Source organism: Chrysemys picta, chromosome 8 (genome assembly GCF_011386835.1).
Source record: "Chrysemys picta bellii isolate R12L10 chromosome 8, ASM1138683v2, whole genome shotgun sequence".
Taxonomy (NCBI): domain Eukaryota; kingdom Metazoa; phylum Chordata; order Testudines; family Emydidae; genus Chrysemys; species Chrysemys picta.
In genome coordinates, this window is record NC_088798.1 from 12,874,132 (window position 1) to 12,898,394 (window position 24,263).

A 24,263-nucleotide genomic window follows, 5' to 3' on the forward strand; every position below is an offset into this window, starting at 1 on the left:
TGGGGATCAGGGACAGCTCCTCCTCCTGCCCCATACAAACCCCGGGACAGCCCCCTCCCCACAGCCTGGGGATCAGGGACAGCTCCTCCTGCCCCATACAAACCCCGGGACAGCCCCCTCCCCACGGCCTGGGGATCAGGGACAGCTCCTCCTGCCCCATACAAACCCCGGGACAGCCCCCTCCCCACGGCCTGGGGATCAGGGACAGCTCCTCCTCCTCCTGCCCCATACAAACCTCGGGACAGCCCCGTCCCCACGGCCTGGGGATCAGGGACAGCTCCTCCTGCCCCATACAAACCTCGGGACAGCCCCCTCCCCACAGCCTGGGGATCAGGGACAGCTCCTCCTCCTCCTGCCCCATACATACCCCGGGACAGCCCCGTCCCCACAGCCTGGGGATCAGGGACAGTTCCTCCTCCTCCTGTCCCATACAAACCCCGGGACAGCCCCTTCCCCACGGCCTGGGAATCAGGGACAGCTTCTCCTCCTGCCCCATACAAACCCCGGGACAGCCCCTTCCCCACGGCCTGGGGATCAGGGACAGCTCCTCCTCCTCCTGCCCCATACATACCCCGGGACAGCCCCGTCCCCACAGCCTGGGGATCAGGGACAGCTTCTCCTCCTGCCCCATACAAACCCCGGGACAGCCCCTTCCCCACGGCCTGGGAATCAGGGACAGCTTCTCCTCCTGCCCCATACAAACCCCGGGACAGCCCCTTCCCCACGGCCTGGGGATCAGGGACAGCTCCTCCTCCTCCTGCCCCATACATACCCCGGGACAGCCCCCTCCCCACAGCCTGGGGATCAGGGACAGTTCCTCCTCCTGCCCCATACAAACCCCGGGACAGCCCCCTCCCCACAGCCTGGGGATCAGGGACAGCTTCTCCTGCTGCCCCATACAAACCCCGGGACAGCTCCCCCTCCCCACGGCCTGGGGATCAGGGACAGCTTCTCCTCCTGCTGCCCCATACAAACCCCGGGACAGCCCCTTCCCCACAGCCTGGGGATCAGGGACAGCTCCTCCTGCTGCCCCATACAAACCCCGGGACAGCTGCCCCTCCCCACAGCCTGGGGATCAGGGACAGCTCCTCCTGCTGCCCCATACAAACCCCGGGACAGCTCCCCCTCCCCACGGCCTGGGGATCAGGGACAGCTCCTCCTCCTGCCCCATACAAACCCCGGGACAGCCCCTTCCCCACAGCCTGGGGATCAGGGACAGTTCCTCCTCCTCCTGTCCCATACAAACCCCGGGACAGCTCCCCCTCCCCACGGCCTGGGGATCAGGGACAGCTCCTCCTCCTGCTGCCCCATACAAACCCCGGGACAGCTCCCCCTCCCCACAGCCTGGGGATCAGGGACAGCTCCTCCTGCTCCTGCCCCATACAAACCCCAGGACAGCTCCCCCTCCCCACGGCCTGGGAATCAGGGACAGTTCCTCCTGCTGCCCCATACAAACCCTGGGACAGCCCCCTCCCCACGGCTTGGGGGCCAGGGACAGCTCCCCACACCGTGTACAAACCCAGGGACAGCTTCCACGCAGGTTCGGGAGAGCTCCTGCCATGTCATACCAACCTGGGGACCACTCCCCCCACCTCAGCCGGGGAGTCAGGGACAGCTCCCCAGCTGCCTAGGGACAGGGCTGAGTGGCTGCTTTCCCCTCTCTCCCCTCACACAAACCTAGGATCTGGGGGACAGGGACACCTCCCCACCTTCCCCCTAGGGACAGGGCTGAGACACAGCCCCTCTTCTCCCCGCATCCCCACAAACAGGGCCAGCTCCCTCGCAGCCCCCTGCAGCCCCAGGGACAGGAGCAAAGAGAGGGAATAGCCCCTGTCCCCCAAACACAGCAACCAATGAGGAAAACCCAGAGGGAGAAACAAGTGCCTAGAGTCAGGTCCGGATACTGCCCTGGAAGAGTGAAGCCTGCTCCCACACAGGAACAGCTCTACCCTTGGGGGAAGAGGGGAAGAAACACTCCAACTGTGTGGGTCAGGAAAGCTCTCAACTGATAACTGGGCAGCAGAGAGCTCAGTGAGTAAAGAAACTACAGACACGCTCTCTGAGGAAGGGACCTGGCACTGTCTAACATCCGGCTATTACATGTGGCCAACACCCACCAACACTAATTCTGCTCCAAAAAAGAAGTCAAGATTGCCTGGCAGGCTTTGTTCGCAATAAACTCTCAGTGCTCTTTATTGCCCATGTTCAGTTCACTTTCTTTGGCATGTTAATGACCCCTCCAGAGTCCCTTTGATTTTCCCTTTGGTTGGAAAACAGAGCAGGCAGCCCAAGTTGAGAAAAATAATCGTCAGAGTCTGGCTGTGTCTGCATGGGGCTCAGTGGGGCATAAGCCCTGGCTCTCTTTTTGAGCCAGTTGTTAGTGCTTGGCAGCTAATTTCCAGAGATTGAGGGCATTGAACAGCCTGGATGAGGTGCTTTCGGTAGCAGGAGGATTTGGGGGGCTTTTGTGTTTCTCAGCAGAGTCACTGTTCACTTTGTGTTGCTCAACCAGGCCGTACTTTACTTTCCAGTAAACTGCCAGGACGCGTTCACGTGCCTGAGCAGCAAAGATACATACGGACGCCTCAGGGTCATGCATTAAGCCCCCGAGAGCTGAAACAAAAGAGAAAATGTTGATTGGAAACTACAGAACTGTCATAAAATCTATTTAAATCCAGAAGTGCACAGCACACTGGGGTCTTTGCATACTCGCATTCAGCTGTCTGAAATACCATTCCTAGAGCCCTCTGCTGCATTTCCCCCTCATCTACAGCACCTGCAACATACCCTCCTGCTAGATCCTCTGCATCCTCCTACCCATCGGCAGCACCCATGGAACACTACCATAAAGTACTTAAAAGAACTTGCCTGACAGGACTTTGTTATGCTTGATGCCTAAACATGTGCTGGGTGCTTCACAGGAACTAGTCTAGACACTGTGCAGGTCCTGAAGAAATTATGATGGAAGCCTCAATACCGCAAGTTGTTCCATGGGGGCAGACGCCTCCACCTGCATGGAGCTTCACTGAAGTCCATGGATTCTGCATGAGCACAGTGGTCCGATCACAAGGAACAATTTGCAGGATTGAGGCCAGGGCCGGCTCTAGCTTTTTTGCTGCCCCAAGCAGCAAAAAAAAGCGCCGCCCCCCAGACCCCCCGCCGAGCGCCGGGCCGCACCGCCCCCCCCCAGCCGAGTGCCGCGCCACCCCCCCGCCGAGCGCCGCCGGATCCCCCCCCAGAGCACCGCCCCCCAAAGCCGCCCCCCCCGCCGCGCGCCGGAGCCCACCCCCCCCGCGCCGAGCGCCGAGCCCCGCAACGCCCCCCGCCGCCGGAGCCCACCCCCGCCCCCTGCCAATTGCCGCCGGAACCCCCCTCCAGCGCCGTGCCTGTGCCGCGCACCCCCCCCCGAGCGCCAAGCCCCATGCTGCCCCCCAGCGCCGAGCCCCACGCTGCTGGAGCCCGCCCCCACCCCCCGCCGAGTGCCGCCGGAACCCCCTTCCAGCGCCGCGCCCGCGCCGCCCCCTCGCCGAGCCCCGCGCAACCGGAGCCCGCCCCCCCAGCGCCGCGCCGCCGGAGCGCCCACCCCCCCGCGGAATGCCATGCCGCACTCCCCCCGCCGCCCCTTACCAGGTGCCGCCCCAAGCAGGTGCTTGGGTGCCTGGTGCCTAGAGCCGGCCCTGATTGAGGCATAAGTTCAGACAACACAACAAGTGAGGATAATAAAAGGGGAGTAGGTGGGGAGAACGGAAGAGCTAGGAGAATGGTTACGTTAATAAGATCTCACATTAACTCCATGAGGCATGGATCTACGAATGCTCAGATGCCACTCTGGTGCATGTGATAAAAATATCTAGACAGACAGACAGACCAAGGAGTTAGTTAAATTAACTCACTTCTCCTAGGCAACATGGAAGAAGCGAGTTTATAGGAGGGAATCAGAAGATGGTGGTGGCGTGGCAAACTGGTTAAGGGAGGCTGTTCCATGCATAAGGGAAGCATGGAAGAACGTACAAAGGCAGTAGTGGGAGAATTAAAAAAGGGGCATCCAAGCTGATGACGGTGGCATAGTAGTGGAGATGGAGCGTGAAAGGAGATCAAATCAAATATACAGTTTGGGGCTGACTGATGTAAGGCTCTGAAAGAAGCTTGAATTTGATATGGAAGGTGAAGGGGAGCTGATACAGTCATAACACAGAGATGGTTTTGGTCCAGGATTTTGGATGGATTGGAGGGGGAATAAACTGAGTATACAGGGGACCAGACAGAAGTAATTTGTTATCAGTCTGGGAGATGATTAGGGAGTGGGCAAGTGCTTTTGCTATCGGAGCAAAAAGGAAGAAGCAGAATTTGGAAGAGTGATGGAAGAAGCAGCAACCTGATTTGGTCATAGCATGGATGTTGGAGAGTAGACAAAGATGATTCAAGGTTACAGGTCTGGTTGACAAGGAGGATGGTGGTGTTGCCTACAACACTGGAAAAAGGGAGTAGTAAAAGAGTTTAGTTCTGGTCATACTGGGCTTGAATTAATGGTGAACCAACCAATATAAGATGTTGCAGAGTGTATATAAGAAAAGACACTGAACTTTGAGAGATGGGTCCAGAATGGATTTGAGAGTCATTAGTGTTGATAAAACTGGTAATCAAACACATGCGATTGGGGGTGCCACCAAGAATAAAGCATAGAGGAAGAAGAGGTATAGATTCAAACTATTACCAATACTATTTATACAGTTCTTGCACAGCAAGAGTACTGATCTTTGTGCATATCAATCCCAATGCCTCCTTAGACACACATACACACACACACACACACATACTCATCCAAGGCCATAGGAATTTAAAAATGAGGTATTTATTTACCATTACTTATGATGTCCAAATCTTTCATTCTCATCATGTTGTCCATGTGCATAACCAGGAACCCTGAACATGCCATTAAAAGCACGGAATTCCCATTACTCTCCCACCCTCCGATAGGGACTTCCACAGTTATTGTCTTTCACACAAGGATGCCCTCAGGTATTTGGACAAGTTCCTAAATCCTGAGATGGAGAAGCTAAGGAGATAGGACTTGATTAAAAAGCCCACTGAAGTCAACTGGAGTCTTTCCACTGACTCCAATGAGCTTTGGATTGGGGTCATACTGAGAGGCTGGCTTTCAAGATGATGACATACATTTTTGCAGAGAAATTCCTATAGGAGCCTACAGGGGAATCTTGGAGGTTCTCACAGGATTAGTTGCTGATGGGTGGGGCCCTTAGGGGTATTCTGATAGCACAAAATCCAGGAGTGACTCCCGGTTCTGTATTGCACCCAATACTAAATCCTATAAGGTCAAGAAATCACGGTATCTGGCAAAAAGCAATTAACTTGCACTACTAGAGGGAACGGCGCAACAGATTGAAAAAGTGCTTCTATGGAATTTGCTAAAGAAATGCAAATTTTTCTGGATTTACCTATGAATATAGCTGCAGCCCTTCGTAAAGAAGGCTGTGTGCTGCTGAGGTAGCACTGGCTTTGGACCAAGAACCTTTGGACATTTTCCTGATGTTTCTTCACCTAAGACATCGATAATGCATAAAATGAAAGCTTAATGACAGGGATGACCCAACACAACCCCTCATAAGCCTACCCACAGAGCCTGATAAATGGGTATCTTACTCTGTGTAAACCCTCCCTTGACCAAATCAACACACAGTTCTAACAATGAACCCAGAGATTACTTACAAGGTACTGACAGATTTCATCCACATCTTCTTGGTGGTTGTGCCAAGCCTTCCTGTTGCCCACCTGTTTAGGTAGTCTCCATTCCAGGAGTCGAGAACATTCATCCAAGGCATTCTTACATTTCTACAAGACAGGATAGAGTTCCCACAGTTAAAAGCCTGGGAACTGGCAATATTTTCCAACTGTTAATAACCGGCAATGAAAATGAATCTCCTGGAATTTCTTCTTCACGAGGTGATAGGGAAGCTCTATGTTTTTTCCAGAAGGAAACACATTAGAGTAGATAGATTAGGAGAAGATCCTACACTGAAAGGTGGAGATGGAGAAAGAGATGTCTGGGGATAGTGATGACTGAGGCTTGGAGCTAAATGACTGTAGGAACTTGCCTCAGCCATGTCAGGGTTGCCCTCTTGCAGGTGCAAAGGTAATGGGATCAAACTGTCCAAGACATCCTCCTCTTTCATAAGCCCCTGACTCTTCATCACCTTCTTGACCATTTTTCCAAACAAGGAAATGGCAGCAGAACGCACACTCATTCTCTCCTGAGAGAGACACACACAAACAGAGGAAGTCAGGAAGACAGGGGTCTTGATAGTGAACAGTAGTACTCCTCTTGGTTTGTAATGAAAATTACTGCAATGTTTATGCTGCTCCATGGTCCATATTAGGGCTTTTGACAAAACAATTTTTTTTTCCACAAGAAGAGCCTGCTTTCTGTGGAAAATGTGTTTTTTAACTGAAATATGTTGGCCAAAAGATTTCAGTGGAAAATGGGAATTGCAGTGCTCCATAGGAGTTGTAGTCTGTGCCTTGTATTCCCATTCTCCTCTATGGGCCAGTATCCCCAGTTGGACTACATTTCCCATAATGCAGCGGTTCTCAAACTGTGGGTCGGGACCCCAAAGTGGGTCACGACCCCATTTTAATGTGGTTGCTAGGGCTGGCTTAGACTTACTGGGACCCAGGGCCAAAGCTCAAGCCCAAGGGCTTCAGCCCTGGGCAGCGGACCTAGGGTTGCCTGGGGCTGAAGCCCTTGGGGCGGGCTCAAGCTTCGGTCTCCCCTCCTGGGGTCCTGTAGTAATTTTTGTTGTCAGAAGGGGGTTGCGGTGAAATGAAGTTTGAGAACCGCTACCATAACGCACACACTTTTGGTAAGGGAGAGCTGTGCCACATGGTGTTCGCGATGCATTATATACGGATACAGGGCTTGATCTTTCAAGGTGCTGAGTCCCCTCATCTCCTACTGACTTCATCAATAGCAGTTGAGGGCATTCAGCACTTAACAGGTCAGTATATATGATAAGAGCTGAAATCGCTCTTCTTTCCAGCCTCATTCGGTTGCACAAAGTGTGTAGTGTGATTGAATATGCCATGTATGACATGCGTAGCTGTGGCATATGTGTGTCACACCATAAACAGCCCCCATCACATGCTATAGTAGGGGCCTAACCTGTTAGGCATGGCTACAGCATGGGCTGTGCCTCCAAGTCATAGACGGCAGGGTCCACTGAGCTGGGACAGGCACAAGACAACTGTGGTGGGGCAGGAGCAAGAATGAAGGGAATGAAAGCAGGAAGAATGACATTGTTTCACTTCCATTATTTGATACAACTGATTGCTGGTGTGCAAGGGACATGCTCCTCGGCTCCCCTTCCCTCATCCCTTTCGCACACACCGTTGTCTTACATCATCAAAGAGGAGCCTAAGGGGACTGGTGATGCAGCCAACATAACTTGCTACATCCAGGCCTCTGAGAATCTTCTTCACATCAGCAAGAGCCTCCACAACCAGCCTCCCGTCCATTCCACACAAGCTGTTTATCATGGCTGGCACCAGGACCTTTATCTCCTATACAGAAGAAGTTGATGCAGTAACTACCCCACACTGTCTCACCAAGGATTCTGGTTTTCAGTTTAAAAAGAAAACAACCAGTGTGAGAATTTTTCTAAATACTGAAAAAGCCCCCAAGAAAATGGCAAGGTTAGCTTAAAATGGACTTTCCACAGAATTCATACCCTGTTCCCTGTAAATTACAGCCTATGTCACATTCTTTCCCTGCCCCCAATTCACTTCTTGGTCATAGCGATGGTATGAGGCTTTTTTGGGGCTCACCATGTGTGAATATAGGAGGCAAACAATTAAAAAAAAACCCTTTGAAACAAAGCAGTCATGAGGTTTTCTTTTCCCTTTTGCATTTATTTGATTGCTAATGAAATGACTGATTTCTGCTCACATTTATGCCATGACAATTCAAATAAACTGATTTTTCTAGGACATGACCAGGCACTAAAGTAGCCAAAAATAGACAATGTAAAGGCGTAAAAGATGACAATGTATAATCCTAGCCCTTTTTAATATAATCCACTGGTTTTCAACCTTTTTTTCATTTGTGGAGCCCTAAAACATTTTGAATGGAGGTACAGACCCCTTTGGAAATCTTAGACATAGTTTGTGGACCACAGGTTGAAAACCAGTGCTATAATCCATACACAGCCCTCAGATTGCATTTTATCCAATAATGCAGAAATTTATTTCCTACTCTGTCTCTAGTGTGCAGTGTTAGATACCCAATGAGCAGGGCCCTACCAAATTCATGGCCATGAAAAACGCATCACAGACCATGAAATCTGATCTCCCCTGTGAAATCCGGTCTTTTGTGTGCTTTTACCCTTTACTATACAGATTTTACAGGGGAGACCAGCATTTCACAAATTGGGGGTTGTGACCCAAGAGGGAGTTGCAGGGGGGTCGCAAGGTTATTTTAGGGGGTCACTGTATTGCCAGCCTTACTTCTGCACTGCACTCAGAGCTAGGTGGCTGGAGAGTGCGGCTGCTGACTGAGGGCCCACTTCTCTCCAGCTGCCCAGCTCTGAAGGCCGCCCCACTGCCAGCAACAGTGCAGAAGTAAGGGTAGCAGTACCGCAACCCCTCTACAATAATTTTGCAGACCCCTCACCCAACTCCTTTTTGGGTCTGGACCTCTGCAATTACACCATCATGAAATTTCAGATTTGAATAGGTGAAATAATGACATTTATGATTTTTAAAATCCCATGACTGTGAAATGGACTAAAATGGACGTGAATTTGGTAGTGCTCTATCAATGAGGATATGCCTCTTCCTTGAAAGTTTCACTGATATCGGTAGTAGCATTTTCAAGTACACCCAGTTAAGAGGGTTTTTTGCTTTGCAAGGCTGAGATCTGGAGCAATATTAAATGCTGCTCACTGATCTCAGATCCAGATAAATGGTTCTGGGTCTGCTTTGAAAGGCTGGGATCTGGAGCAATTCTAGATGCTGTTCACCTAGCCTTGATCCAGGCCAGCAGTTCTCGTTCTGCACAAACAGGAATGGAATCTGTTTCACTTCCATCAGCAGAGAGAGTTACTCTAGATTTCTACTAGTGTTACTGATACTTCTGGAGTAATTACATGGATATTGATTGCGTAATGAAATGGATTCCATCTCACCTTCCCTGGCCAGTCTGCCACGGTGATCAGTCCTTTGACGCACAGTGCTCTGATAACTGGATCTGGGTCAGTCAGTCCTTTCAGCAGACAGAGCACGGAATATTGTTCTGGGAGCCGCTTTGCCTGTGGCATATGGAGAAGTTAAAAAGACAAAGAGTAGGCCAATAACAGGCTGCAAACCAGACAGCTGTCTGTCTGTTCTCTGGATGAACATTACCATGAAATTGCTGTAAATGCTCCAGCATGTATGAAGTCTATTTGCCATGCCTAGAGGGGGAATGAAGCCTGCTCCTTGTGCTCAAGGCAGGTAAGAATCTCATTCCAAATGTTCAAAGACTATCTCTTGGTGGGCATGAAATCTATTCCACGCACCAACAACAAGTGCAAAAAACATCCCTTGTGTCTGCAGTGGGCATGATGCCCATTCCTTGGGCTGACTTTATGAGATTTTTGAGATTATGCAGGTGAATCATACGCTACCCAAGCCATGATCTCAGACCACTGGCCAGTGTGTGGGAGTCAGCGTGCTGGCCGCACCCCCTTTGTGCAACTACTGACTGCAATGGGAACTCCGGTGCTCAGCACTTATGAACACTGGGCTACTTATTCAGGTGCCTAAAGACGGAGTGGGTACTCAAAGCCAGGTCCCCACATTTGAGAATTTTGGCCTGTCTATAAAAGATATTTACATACTATATGTAATTTTAGGAAACTATTTAGGAAAAGAGAGGGAGCACAAACCAAAGCACAGGACTAAAAGGTTTCTATTCTGGTCTCTGCCACAGACTTCTTATGTGACTTGCGGAGTTAAGGCCTTGTTGCCGCAGTTTCCCCATCTGTAAAATGGGGGTGATAACACTCATCTACCTCAATGTGCTGCAGTGGGGAGAAATGTTCAAAGTGTCTTGAGAGCCTCAGAAGGAAGATGCTGTAGAAGGGCAAAGTATTATAGCTATTTCTGATACATGCACATAGTCTCTTGAACACTCTCAAGGGCTATTCAGGCTTTCCCCAATAGCTCAGTGAATCAGATATAGGAGACACTTGGAGTCTGAGGTTAGCTGACCAGTCCAGAAAGGGAAGATGCAGCTCATGCTCTTTTGTACCACAATAGATGTGAGCCAATAACGTTTACCTCAACGAAAAAGGCCATCGCTGTGAGCTTGTGCTGTTTATCACCTCGTTCGAGGAACAGGACCAGAAGGTACAAGATCCGCCACAGCTGACAGCAAGAATAGTGGACCATGGCTCTGTGGGAGCAAACAGATGCCCTTATTACAGAGGAGGTGAGGAGGCGGGGGGAGCAGTTGGCAGAAGGGAGGGATGGGAAGATCTGTCAAGAGCAAAGCTCTCGCCTCTCACCTTGCAAGCAGGCCTACCCCGCGATGGTGCTCCTCAGAGCTAGTGAGCAGTTCCCAGCCTCCCACCTTCTCAACAGAGGTGAACTCGTAGTGACATCCCATTTTTAGGAGAAGGGTCTTCACTGTCTTCACAACACAGCTGCAATCAGAGCAAAACCCGCATTAAAGCGACACCGGCCTTGCTCAGAGCAATCCTCTATCCCATCCCCCCAGATACCTGCATTGTGTCAAGACGGGACTCGCGGTGCACTGCAATGTCATAGAGATGGCAACCCCAACCCTGCACTGCATGTCCAATGCACAGTCACTGCACTGAGGCCTAAAACACGCAGCACGGCAACCGAGACCAAGCCCGCACTGCTCCCATGCGGCACCTGCAGGGCTATAACTGAGCCGTTGAGCCCAACGCCATGCTGCGGGTAAGCATACTGCACATACAAGAGACTGTGCTATAACATATCAGTGACACCCCGCCCTGCACAGCACACATGCATGGAGCTGTAACATCACTGTTTGTAAGAGAGAGGAGCACTGGGGTGCTGAGGGGTGACTTCACTGGTGGGAGCATATGGAAAGCATGGAGCTACGATAGAGTCTTATAGATTATTATTTATTTATATTACAGTAGCACCTAGGAACCCTAGTCCTGGACTAGGACCCCATTGTGCCAGGTGCTGTACAAAGCAAGAAATGAAAGACTGTCTCTGCTCCAAACAGGTTACATCTCAGCATTAGACGAGACAGACAGACAGAGCTGGGGGAGCACAAGGAAACAATGAGCCAGTACCAGTCAGCATGGCAGACAGTGGTCTCAGCACCCCAGCAACCTGACTGTTGTCGATTTTTTTGTAGGCATCATGGCAAAGGAGCATTTGAAGAAGGGATTGGAAGTAGCTTGGCATATGTTTATGGGGAGCACCACCCGTGTGGCAGGGTCAGTGAAGGTGCTTGTTTGATGGAGGTTGGCACTGGGGGCTGATTGGAGGAAAGAGTTGACCTCTTGACAGTGAATGAAAGATGATATGGATAAGGGATGGTGTTCCTAGCCTCTGTGTGCCAGAAGCTGGGAATGGGCGGCAGGGAATGGATCACTGGATGATTACCTGTTCTGTTCATTCCCTCTGGGGCCCCTGGCACTGGCCAGTCGGAAGACAGGATACTGGGCTAGATGGACCTTTGGTCTGACCCAGTACGGCCGTTCTTAGGATAGGGAGGGTGGGGGCAAGGCTGCTTAGCCCAGGGCTTTGCCAGTAAGAAGAGGTTGTATTGTTTTGTCGTGATACCCCTACCCCTTCGCTTAATGCTCTGCATTGCCATGCAGGAGACCAGGGTTTCAATGCCAAAGAAGAGGCAGCATGGCCTAATGGACAGAGCACTGGACTGGGATCCCAGATTTGCCACTGGCCTACTGGGTGACCTTAGGCAAGTCACTGCCCCACTTTTTGCCTCAGTTTTCCCACCTATAAAATGGGGACAATGATACGGACTTCCTTTGGAAAATGCTTGAGTCCCACTGACCAGGACAAGCTGTATCTGAGGCTGCTATCGAAGTGGTGTGCCCAGGCCTCGGGGAGACAAAGCACTATGGAGATGGGAGGCAGTGCACCCACCCTCTGACAATGGAGGCAGGAGCTAGCCTGCTTGGACCCTGAGAAGGAGAAAAGAGGAAAGGGAGGTGGAGTGCTGCAGACAGTGGGAGGAGACTGACTGCTCAGTCCCTGTTGGGGGAACAGAGGAAATGGCACCAGTGAGGTCCCCTCCAGGTCATTAAGTAGCAGCTTTGATGGGCTCCGCAGGGAGCTTGGTCCAGCCATGTATGACAAGATGGCTGGTGTCTAGGACACAGCATTTCCTGTGAAAGGCAAAGAAATGGAAAATGGGAGCATTTTCAGGGCTCTGCCAGAGATACAGGGCAGCTCTCCCCAACCCTTCCCCAGGGAGAATTCACAGCAATATATCCCTCAGACGTGGACCTCTCTCCTCTTTGAAGAGAGGCGAGAGTCATGTGTGAATTGTTTCTTACAGCTAGCGGTATGATGAAGGCTCTATCCTCAGAGGTGCTTGGCCTCTCCTGCAGCTCCTTCAGCAGCATATCCAGAAGTCTGTGGCAGTGACAGCTTGCCTCTGTGTTGGCCAATGTTCTCCACATCCCAGCTGCATCTCTACGAGTTGAGAGAGACAGTCGCACGCTGGATCGGATACATATAGCTCTGCCACACCACAGTCTGACTGGACAAATGACACCTAAACTAGGGTCAGGGGTTCCATCAGAGAGATGGTGACTACAACGAGGCCTCATCCCAGATACCAAGGAAACAAAACTATGTACCTAAAGCAGTAAGTGACCCATGTTACATGTTCCATCACCTTGAGATAATATGGTGGGCTGAGACCACTGTCAGACCTGCAGTCTGCTATAAGATAACCAGCCATATTTTTTACCTACAAGATACAGTCAGGTCACACACATGTGAGGTTGTCACAGATGATTGCTGGTTCTACACATATACCTGGCCACACTGCAGACCTAGCGTCTACAGTGGGTTGGGGATGTACTACCCTTGCCATGAACACACCATTACTGCCTGCAATGTGAGGGGGCTCCTAGCCCACTGGGTCCTGCTACCACTGGTATGAGATCTCCCACTCTTGGGAAGGATCGTCACGGAGGTGGAGACAAAGCAACTCTGGCAATATCTGCAGTCTTTAGATTCCCTTCATCCTGTGCTTAGAACTGGGTATGGGACTGAAGCTTCACGAGTGGCACTGGTTGATTGTCTCCTGGCTACAGATGAAGACAGCATGTCAGCTGCCTTCGATATGGCTGATCATGAAGTGTGCTTAGGAGTAGATGGAACCCATTTGAAGTGGCTTTGCTCCTGTATACACGGGATGGCTGAGAGGGTGAATATGGGGAATAGTTTGTCCACCCCCAGACTGATCTTCTGCGGAATCCTGTAGAGTTCTGCTCTCATTTCTAGTTTCATGTGCACACAAGGCTACTAGGTGGGTGACAAAGGAAACGTGGGCAATGGTGCCTGCTCTTTGTGGAGGATACCCAGCTGTATATCATCATTACAGCTGATTCGCTGGTGAATGGGACTGGATGGCCCCACGTCTACAGGAGACTGGAGCTTGGATGAGATTCAGCCCAGGCAGGGCAGAGAGATTGTTAGAAGGTTGTGGGACACAACCAGAAAAACCTGTCTAGAATCACATCACCTCCACTAACCTCAATGGAGGACAGACATTATTTCTGAGTCAGCGTACAGCTCTGGGGTCATGCTAGACTCAAGGCTACTACTGAAGCCCAGGGCACAGCTATGCCAAAGGGCACTTTCTCATCTCGCTTGGTAAGCCAAGCGTGACCTTTGGTTTTGGACACGGGCACTTTGCTGATCTTATCTGTCACCTTGAGGTTAGACTCCTGTAATCTACTCGCCCCTTCAGGCTACACCTTGATACCCTTCAGGAGCGAAAGCTTGTCCAGAATGCAGCAGTTCATTTCCTGAATGGAGCTTTACTCTGGAAGCACATCACCTTGGTGTTCTAGGAGCTGCACATGGGCTTCCAAGTGGAATTCCAGGTGTTAGTACTGTGACACTGCATCCCATATTCTTCACAGTGATATTATGATGATATGATTATGACACTTATGATGTATTTTATGCAAGGTAGGTCATGTGACATATCATTGAAAAGGCTATGATTTGCTGAATATGATTATCCTATTTATATGCAGGTATCATTTTTGTATCTGAAGTTAGACATATTGACTATGTATCTGTATTTCAAATGTGTTTAACCTGGGGAACGCCCACTAGGCAAAAGGCTCTCCGTCTAGATGGCTGGCTGGGAAGGGCCCATTAAAGTTAATGAGCCATTAGAGAGAACAATAGGCCTTTGGAGAAGCTTATCTCCCACTTGGGGAGGCTTCCTGAGGACTCTACAGACAGCCTCCGAGTAATAGCTGCTATGACACTACAGGTACATGTACATGTAGTGCTGGACACCATCTTGGGATGTCATTATTTTTCCACTGACTGGCATGGGAACCAAGCTTTGAAACAAAGGATTCCTGCCATATGCAAAAGCTATATAAGCAGGGGAGTGACATCATCAGGGTTCTTCACTAATTCCCCCAGCCAAGGAGACTCCTGGAAACATCTGAGGAACAAAGACTGAACTGGGGGAAGTGCTGGACCCAGACTAAAGGGATTTTTAGCCTGTGAATGGAACACCTGGGGATTCCAAGCTGTATAGCAAGTGCAGCTTGTCCCTTAAGAATCTACAGCCTGCTTGTATCATCTCTTAGGATGAGAATTTGCTATTCATATCAATCTATGTAGTATATTAAGCTTAGGTTGTATTTTTTGTTTATTTGCTAGGTAATCCGCTTTGATCTGTTTGCTATCACTTAAAATCTATCTCCTGTAGTTAATAAACTTGGTTTTGCTTTATCTAAAACCAGTGTGTGGAAGTCATAACTCAGGGCAGAAAGCTGTGGTATATTCCTCTCCACATTGAGGGTGGGGGTGAATTTCATGAGCTTACATTGTACAGGTTGCCCGTGCAGTGCAAGATGGTATAATTTTGGGTTTACACTCCATAAAGGGTGCATGCCTTATGAACTGGGAGATGCCCTAGCTGGAGCCTTCCCGTGCAGTAGCTGGTCAGAGCATCTGCATGTAACTGCAGCTGGGTGTGTCCCTACCTGTATGTGTGCTGGTGAAAGTGCAGGCTGAAGCCTGAAGAGAGCTTGTCAGCTTGTCACAGCAGTACAGTGTAAAAAAGAGCCCAGGCTGGTGGGTCAAGGGGGATCAGTGGTATCCCACTTCCAGATGGCACCCCCGGAGGAATCCATCACAGGTACCAACAAAGAAAGCGCTGTATGTCTGGGTTACCTGGGAGTCCATCTCTCCCCATAACATATTGCCATAGCTGCAGCTTCTGAAAGCCCTCAAGCTGCAACTCCTTTGATACAGAACAGTGGGAGCTGTGGAATGTATTTTCCCTGTTGGTCTGCTACAGCCTGGACTGGTCACCCTTCGGAACACACCACAAAGCCCATCTTTTACTCTGGCTGTTTGGGGAGGAGACGGGATAAGGGTTGAAGAAGGTTATTCAATGGCCTGGGGAAATCATGTTTTGGGACTGTATCTGACGGTGGTTGTGGGGGGCAGGAGCAATGGACTTCAGCCATCTACTGTGCCCCCCCGACCAACTACTGTGAATTTTAAGTTGTGGTTGAGGCATCCAGAGTCTAGGGAGAGCATGTCCAGCAATGGTACCAGTGCACGCAAGAACCCATGTACACATGCAGATTTTTGTTTTGCAAACACAGGCAGCTGTACATGTGGTCATGCACCAATTCTGCAGACTGAGAATTTAGCCCCAGGTGCTCTCCTCAGTGGGATTTCCCCCCTTCCACTCATTCCAAGCAAGCGAGTGACACACATCGAATGGCACAGTTAGTAAGTATCACATAGGACGTCTGGGCAAATCTGTGATTCCTGCCATTATGAGATGGATGGAGAAGAAGCTTCCTGGGATGGAAGCCGGAGAGGGTCTCATTTCTCAGTGGTTAGTGATGTAATCGACCCTTGGCAAGAAAGACATTTTCTGCACAACAAGGAAGCTACTGCCAGTCTGAGACATCTCAGGAGGAGAGGAAAGAATAAGGAACCCAAAGAGTGAGCTCTCAGTATCCTGGTCATTAGGGAGTTTCATACTTGTCCAGTGGGAGTGGACACTTTAGAAGGGCTGTGGACACTTCTTCCATGAAAGCACGAGCCAGGAGGCATAAGGCCATCATCACTACCTGTCTGGCATGGGAATGATGGATGGCTCTGAGCTGGGAGTGGATCCTGTCCACAATCTTTGGCACCTAGAAGAAAACAATACAGCTTAGAGAATGTGCGCGCACGTGTGTAGGGGGTTCCTTCTGGGGTAAGAATCAGAGCAGAATAGGGCAGACACTATTAATGAGAGCAATTCCACCTTCCTTGAGAGCTCATCAAGCATTATTATAGAAGACCTCTTACATTGCCTGGTCCTTCTCCTGGCCAACGCAAGGAATGTTCCTAGTGATCAATTCTCTAGTGTTTTGTAGAAGAGATTGATAGCTACAAACAAAGTTGAAGAGCAAATCAGTAGGACTTCTTTAACCAGAACAAGAGGGAACTGCAGCAGCTTGAAGAGAACTTCCAGATGCAGTCTCCAAGTCCCGAAACAATGGAACAAAGGTTCATTTCCCAGCTTTAGACCGTCCACTTGTAACATTTTAAAATATCAGCATCACAATGAAGAAAGAGTCCCGCTGATGGTACCCCAGGACAGGAGATTCTAAATGCTCCCCAACTCCCAAGAGCCAACTACCTCCATCTGTATCTTCTGCTTGTACTTCTCCAGGATTACATTCAGAATAGTCTTTGATGCTTCAATGGTGCTCTCATTGGCCTCCTTCAAGCTTTCTACAACTGTCAGTAGAAGGTCTGCCATCTGGTCTGGACTGAGAAATTGTCCAAATCTCTGGAAGAACACAACCAAAGCACCGGATGTAGGTGACCCAGCTGGACACCCACTCTGCCGCTGGCACAATTGATAAGCAAAATCCAGACAAAACTAAGTTTGGCTTTTTTCAACTTATTTAAGAATGAGCTGCCTCCAACAATTTCAAGGTCATTCAACCATACCATTGCTTCACGAGAGTTCAACTGCTCTGGTGTGTGATGCATTCAGCCTTTGACTTTCTCCTGAGCCGCGTGTATGGGATACTGTAACCAAATACCCTGGGGAGTATTATTTAGTCACTGCTTCAAACCAAATACCCCTGTAGATATTGTATAGTCACTGCCTCAAACTATTCAGTTAGTGAGGCCAACCAAGCTTCATTGGTATTTTCTTTTGTGGGGGAGTGATTGGGTCGGCTGCTCATTATGGATTTATTCACTTGGGGGGCCTAGCTGGGACTTTGGTCTGGCCTTGGGGGTTAGCTACCCTCCCTGTGCTCTCTGGAGATTGGGGTCATCCCCTTGTTAGGGCAGAGGGACAAACACTGGGGTTGGCAGGGCTACCAGGAGCTCATCACTACGTTTGTCTCCTCTGTGATTCACAGAAGCAAATTAAATTCTTTTGTGGTCACTCCCCTCTCTGACCCTCTCGCCCTGTGTCCCCGCTTGACAGTGAAAGTGAGCTGGGGCAAGTCCATTTTCTAACTGGGCCAGGGATAGAGCTTTTTCGGTGGAGAGTCCTCTGCTGAGGAATTTACCTCAGGAGATGTAGGCCAGAGCTACTCACTGGCTACCTCTAAAGTACTCTGCAAGGCTCATTTATTCCAGTTGGTTTATTCTTGACCATTTTCTGGGCCTCCTCTTGGATTCTGCATTAACTCCCTCGCCCCAGGGGAAGAGATCACTTGAACTAGGAGGTGGCTTGCCCGAAAGTTTGACTTGGTGCCAGGTTGGTCTGCTGCTGCCTGGGCAGCACAGATGGGCTGGTTGGATCTCCTTTGTGACCAGGTAACGCTTAGTGTTCTGGCTTTTGTATAGTGCTTGCAATAGAGTCCTTCCAAATTAAATACACAAAGACATGCATTGGAACAGTGCTCCTGTGTCAGAAAAACTCACCACCCATGTGTGGCCCTTGTGACAAAGTTCTGTCCTTGACTCCTAACATATAGCCCTTCTCTCTCTAGAGGCAAGGGTCACAGTCTACTGAGCCATTTTTATCATAAGCCAGCACGGGAGGTGAGGAGAAACAACCCTCCCTCACACAGTCTCTGTTGTGTCCCAGTATCAATGATTAATCAGGGAGGGGAGAGGGGGAGCCCGGGCCCTCCCTCTACTCCAGGCTCCAGCCCAGAGACCCTAAACTTAGCAGCTATAGAAGCTGACTTTTTGGAAATAGGGCATGTACAATTCCCTGGGCTACTTCCCCACAGCAGCCCCCACTCAATATCTTCTTCACAATTACCTCAGGGCCTCCTTCCTTGCACCTGATACAGATTCGTACTACTTCATTCCTCCAACAGCACTGCTCCCTCCTATAGCTCCTGACACCCACCTCGCACTGACTAACTGGGAGGCTTTTAACTAGTTCCAGCCAGTCCTTGATTGGTTTCAAGTGTCCCAATCAATCGAGCTATCTTAATTGGCCCCAGGTGTCTTGATTAACCTGGAGCAACTGCCATTTGGTTACCATGGTACCAGGGATTTGTTTAGCCTGGGGCTAACATACCTGTTCCTCACTACTTTACTGTAGCCATCTGGCCTTGCCCCATCACACCCTCTATAGCTACTCCTCCCTCTACACTAACCTCTGGTTATTCAATGAGCACCTTTATTTGGATAACATGGAATTGCTTAATTAATACCCTCATCTGGAGTACTGTGTCCAGTTTTGGGCCCCACACTACAAGAAGGATGTGGAAATATTGGAGAGTCCAGCAGAGGGCAACAAAAATGATTAGGGGTCTGGAGCACATGACTTATGAGGAGAGGCTGAGGGAACTGGGATTGTTTAGTCTCCAGAAGAGAAGAATGAGGGGGGATTTGATAGCTGCTTTCAACTACCTGAAGGGGGGTTCCAAAGAGGATGGAGCTCGGCTGTTTTCAGTGGTGGCAGATGACAGAACAAGGAGCAATGGTCTCAAGTTGCAGTGGGGGAGGTCTAGGTTGGATATTAGGAAACACTATTTCACTAGGAGGGTGGTGAAGCAGTAGAATGCTTTACCTAGGGTAAATCTCCTGTGGTGGAATCTCCTTCCTTGGCGGTTTTTAAGGCCCAGCTTGACAAAGCCCTGGCTGGGATGATTTAGTTGGGGATTAGTCCTGCTTTGAGCAGGGGGTTGGACTAGATGACCTCCTGAGGTCCCTTCCATCCTAGATATTCTATGATTCTAAGTGGCCTGTGCGGTGCAGTGCTCCGACAGGCCATCACGTAGAGCATTCTTGGTCACCACTTCCTCCAGCCCCAGAGGGCACAGCTGGGTCATCAGGACATCAGCTGACTCCTCACGTCCAGTGACCAAACTCTTGGTACCTTCCTCCCCCTCCTGGGTCATAGGGGTATGTTCTTGGATCCTCAGAGCAGTGCCTGACTCCTCACCTACATGGACTGGATTCATGTTCTCTCGCTCCCAAGACTTGCTCAAGAGATACTGTTGGCTCCTGTGGTCTACACCTGACTTCTCCTCTCAAGCATCAGGCTAAGGTGTCCCAATGAGCCACTTGCACCTTCTTGAAGGGGAGTGTCCATGTACACATGCAGCCTTCCTGTAACAGAATCAGGAACAGTCATTTTACCCCAGCTTGTTATGGTAAACTACCAGATGTCACTGCTTTGAATATGCAAATGAAGCAGTGGTGCAATCAATGTCATAACCACGTGTTGAATAGGTACTGGTGATGAAGCCAAGACAGCATCTAATAGCCAAACAGTTTCTTGCTTTGGACAATCACTGCCCTCAGCCACCTTACACACAGATTACTGTGCAGCCTGCTCTGAAACATGAGCGCCTTGACTTCGCTGAAGTGTAAGTGCTGTGATACAGGAGGGCCAGGGAGCAGTGGGAAGTGGTAGAAGGGAAGTATATAAACCCTAGGTTAATTAAGGCGTGGTTCCCTGTAGACTAGGGAGGGTTGCTGCAGATTAATTGGAGCACCTGTAATCAATTAAGGCCCTGTTAGAAACCTAATAAACCCCCCTGCTTCAGGCAGTCATGGGGAAGGGGAGAGGACTGGAGCTTGGAGGTGTGCTGTGAGACTTGGAGGAACAGAAAACCGGAGTAAGGGAGACCCTGCCCCAGCAGGGGAGGGACATTCCCTCCCCCAGTGTTTAAGGACTGAAGATACCCCACCCAAGGGGGAAGGGGGTAAGAACTTACAGGGGTTGAGAGGGGCTGGGACTCAGAGTGAGGCGCAAACCCAGACCCCTCCCCCGCTTCCCTCCTTTACCACCTTCCTGGGCCACTAGTGGGGCCCTCGGTGCCCCAAGAGCAGGGGTAAGGGGTGGTATTTTAGCCCCCCCACACCAAGAAAAGTGCAGGACCCACCATACTATATCGACCATCTTGTCACAGTGCCCAATGAAATTAATCAAAAGGCTCTTTTGATTCCAATGGGAGTAGGATCAAGTCTTCAGGGAGCTGTCCAGTCCAGCCGGTGTGCAGTTCTGCATCCCAGCTCATTTCCCTTTCGAACATACATTTCACTTCTCAATAAGGGTCCCACTCCTGTGCAATCAGCTGGGTACTGCTGTTTTAAAAACAATACAGTCGGTGTTCTTTGAGTTACACACAAATAAAATCTTCCACAAATACTCTAGATTAGCTAGGTGTTAGAGGCACACAGAAGTTGCATCGGATAGCTAGGCAGTAAACACTGTATGATACACCCTGTTCTCATCTACACCAGTATAAATCCAGAGTAACCCCAGTGTCGACAGAAGTCCGAGAATTTGGCCCCAATCCTGCAATTAGATCTGTGAGAAGGGAGTCCCTGTGCAGGTGTGCAGCCCCAGCGAAGCCCGTGTGCATCAGATGAGAGCAGAATTTGGCCCTATTTCTATTCCTCAAGCACGAAAGAAAAAGTTAGTTTGGGGAGAATTTATGGTTAAAATTCTTTACCATCATGCCTTCAATTTATTTTGTCTTATCTGTGGCCTAAAGATGCTTCTCTTACCCAGCAGGCCAAATAAATTCTTTTAAAGTAAATAAAATGATGCCCAAAGCAAACTAAAAACCCTCGTGTTCAGCTTTTCCAGTTACTGGTGCTTTCAGGAAAATGCCAGTGTGCTGTAAAAGTTATTCTAATTACTATAAGTACAAAGAAATGTAAACCAGTAAAAATGCTTGTGAATAATATTTAAAAAGAATATGTAGTCATCAAAGAGGAGGCTTCTAATTTGACAGTTGGAAAAATGCGGAATAGGACTATAGAACAGCTCTCTTACTAGACCGCTGGAAAGGGACGTACAAAGTTGATGTAAAGATCTTTATTTTTTTAAATTAATTTAACAGTTTACACAAGTGTTAAATTAACCGGAAGTGAATAAGATACATCAAGGACTTTACAACTACTCAAACTCTGATTTCCCATGCTCTCTAATGGAAAGACGTATTTTTTTCTATCCTATTCTGTATCAAGCTTTGCCTCCCACTGAGAAGAATTATTAAAACGGCAGCCTCAGCGAGTGGGACGCAGTACCATTTATTCAGGGGAGATGGTGAAACCATTACAGGTCTTTCTACGCACTGCTTTGAGAACTCTTTTTTGCAGCATACATATTCTTATTCAGTATTTATCTAGCCATCTATGGCATTGGAATTACCGTAATCACTGGAGTTTTCAACCCTAGGCTGAGGTTGTTGTGGAGAAGCTTTTAGGGCCAGACGCTTAGCTTGTATAAATTGGTGAAACTCCACTGATGGAGCCATGCAGATTTACACCAGCTAAGGATCTGGCCCCTAGTGTATAGAAAACTGTTAACACTTTGAATCCTGCCAAAAGCACCTTTAACGTTGGTCCGTCCGACCATGTTTGCAGGTCTACCTGAGCCGAAGGAGGGAAATTACCACATCGAATTACTTCTTGTCTATGCTGGATGTTCACAGCTGTCAGGTAGATTCAACTTCTTTCAGGAGATAACAATGACAGAGGAAAGCATGGACTAAGACTGACAAGGAGAGGTAGCACACACCAGCAGGGGAAGCTGTCACAATAGAGAGGTATGACGGTGTATTTGTCGTGGAAACAAGTCAATTCTCCCCTAAACGTGAGATTTAATGGTGTGAGGTTGTCTGATTAAAATATAATTATGCAAACCATTGTTGCTACCACTGCTATATAATTGCAGCAAATCTTATACAAAATAGAACTCATGGCCAGAAAGGGTTAAGCAGTTTGCAGGCTGAAGAGCCCACTTTAAAGTCAAGTTAGAAAGGTATGCGAATGGTAATTAAGGCCATTCATGGTAAATAGGCTAGAACTTTGAAATGCAAACCTATGTTGTTAGAAGTTAGAGGTAATATTGATTGTGTGTATCTTTGGTGCTAGCCATGTAAACAGACAGTTCCTGTCTGTCACTATAACTATTAATTCAGAGATCAAAAGAATATCCTAGCATTTAAATGAATTGTAAACACGGGATCTCTCTGTATTCATCTCTCTCTGAAATATATAGCAGATCATTGGTGAATGGTGGAGGAACAGGCAATTGTCTTATGTTAATTCACATAGCTAAGTACCAGTGACGGACCAACTTCAAAGATGCCCGGATTACGTATTGTTCCCCGAGGGACTCCAACTTGTCAAAGAAGACCTGAAATTGTATAAAAGATCCTGGGATCCTGATCCTTTTAATCTCAGATCTGCTTAAGCTTCATCAGGGGACGTTTAAATCACAAGAGGAGATCCCAGTTCAGCTGGTCCACCCTGGATATGATATTGGACATTGGACTATAACTTATGAACTAAATTATAAAGGAATTCTTTGCAACTACAAAGCTCACCATCTCTGCTATGTATCTGAACCTCAAGAATTAAATTCATATCTGTATGTATATTGATCTTTTAACCATACTCTCTCTCTCCTTTTTTAATAAATTTTAGTTTAGTTAATAATAATTGGCTGTAGCGTGTATTTGGGTAAAATCTGGAATATTCATTAATCTGGGAGGTAATGTGTCCAATCCTGTGGGATTGGTAGAACCTTTTCTTTGATATGATGAAATAAGATTTTCAGAAATCTTCATCATATTTGACTTGGGTACCTGGACGGAGACCTGAGGCTGGGTTACTTCAAGGGAACTGTGTTGTTGGCTTCTGGGCAACCAGTGAGGTAACAAAGAAGCTGTTTCATGCTGGCTTGGTAAAGCTAAGTCTTGGAATATCCACCAGCATTTGGGGGATTGTCTGCCCCATTCTTTGCAGTTCACCCTAATTGAGTGAACCCAGTTGGCCCCCACTGCGACCCCAGTCACAAATGGATTTTCCTGATATTGAGTTTGGAGCAAATCCTGCCCTTGGTGTGTAAGGCCATGATTGCAGTGCAGTAGAACTGTCCATGGCAGTCCATATCCTCCTGGCATTACAGTGCCATAGTCCATGGAGAGTCCCTCAGCACCAGAGAACAGGAAATCTCTGGGCAAGGCAGAGGCCAGAAGAGGAGTAAGACCAGTGGGTCTGCAAACATATGGCCATGTAGTGGGTCTGTCAAATGCAAAGCATAGCCCAAGTCCTCTTTGGAGCTCAGCAGGCTATGGGGAACGAAGCTGCTGGTAGGGAAGGAGAGAAAGGCAGGGAAAGGGGAAATTAGATCTTTGAAAAGAACCATGAAAACTGACTCAAGGATAAAAGGCTCAGATGGGAAAGGATTCAGTGAAAAACTACCAGGACATGAACATTTCTATTTTGTTTACAGACAGTGAGGGGTGGTGAGTGCCTGCCTTCTTCTGAGAAGACAATGAGTTAATCTTTCCCCCCTGTGTAGGCAAAAGTTTCCAGAAACCTGCCCTGGTTGAAGTGGAGACAACGACGGATGCAGGCAGACTCCAGCAGGAGGCCATTCCTCATGAAAGTTGGGATCCTGCTCCCACTGAACATCAGCAGTTTTGCCATTGACACTGTAGGGAGCAGGGTGAGCTCCAGGAGGATGAAAGCAGGGAGATTTGAGGAAGTCATCAAGGAAAATGGGCTGGGAACTT

General features: G+C 48.9%; 1 protein-coding gene across 1 annotated transcript; it reads right to left on the bottom strand.

The window, feature by feature from the left end:
- Positions 1-1,503: 1,503 nt before the first annotated feature.
- MROH7 (maestro heat like repeat family member 7) lies at positions 1,504-17,059 on the bottom strand. The gene is made up of 10 exons (XM_065556033.1): positions 16,937-17,059; positions 16,380-16,445; positions 10,560-10,702; positions 10,335-10,447; positions 9,198-9,340; positions 7,395-7,575; positions 5,999-6,463; positions 4,861-4,923; positions 3,894-3,898; positions 1,504-2,644 (listed from the first exon to the last, which is right to left on the bottom strand). Exons 1-10 carry the CDS (start codon positions 17,057-17,059, stop codon positions 2,378-2,380), a joined length of 1,569 nt encoding a protein of 522 aa, XP_065412105.1. The 3' UTR covers positions 1,504-2,377.
- Between the last annotated feature and the right edge of the window lie 7,204 nt (positions 17,060-24,263).

Coding starts and splice junctions, on each gene's coding strand:
- MROH7 (XM_065556033.1), bottom strand. CDS start 17,059: ATGGCAGACCTTCTACTGACAGTTGTAGAAAGCTTGAAGGAGGCCAAT. Junction 10,448..10,559: donor GGGGTAGGCCTGCTTGCAAG/GTGAGAGGCGAG, acceptor TTGCTCCCACAG/AGCCATGGTCCACTATTCTT. Junction 9,341..10,334: donor AGCGATGGCCTTTTTCGTTG/AGGTAAACGTTA, acceptor CTTTGTCTTTTT/AACTTCTCCATATGCCACAG.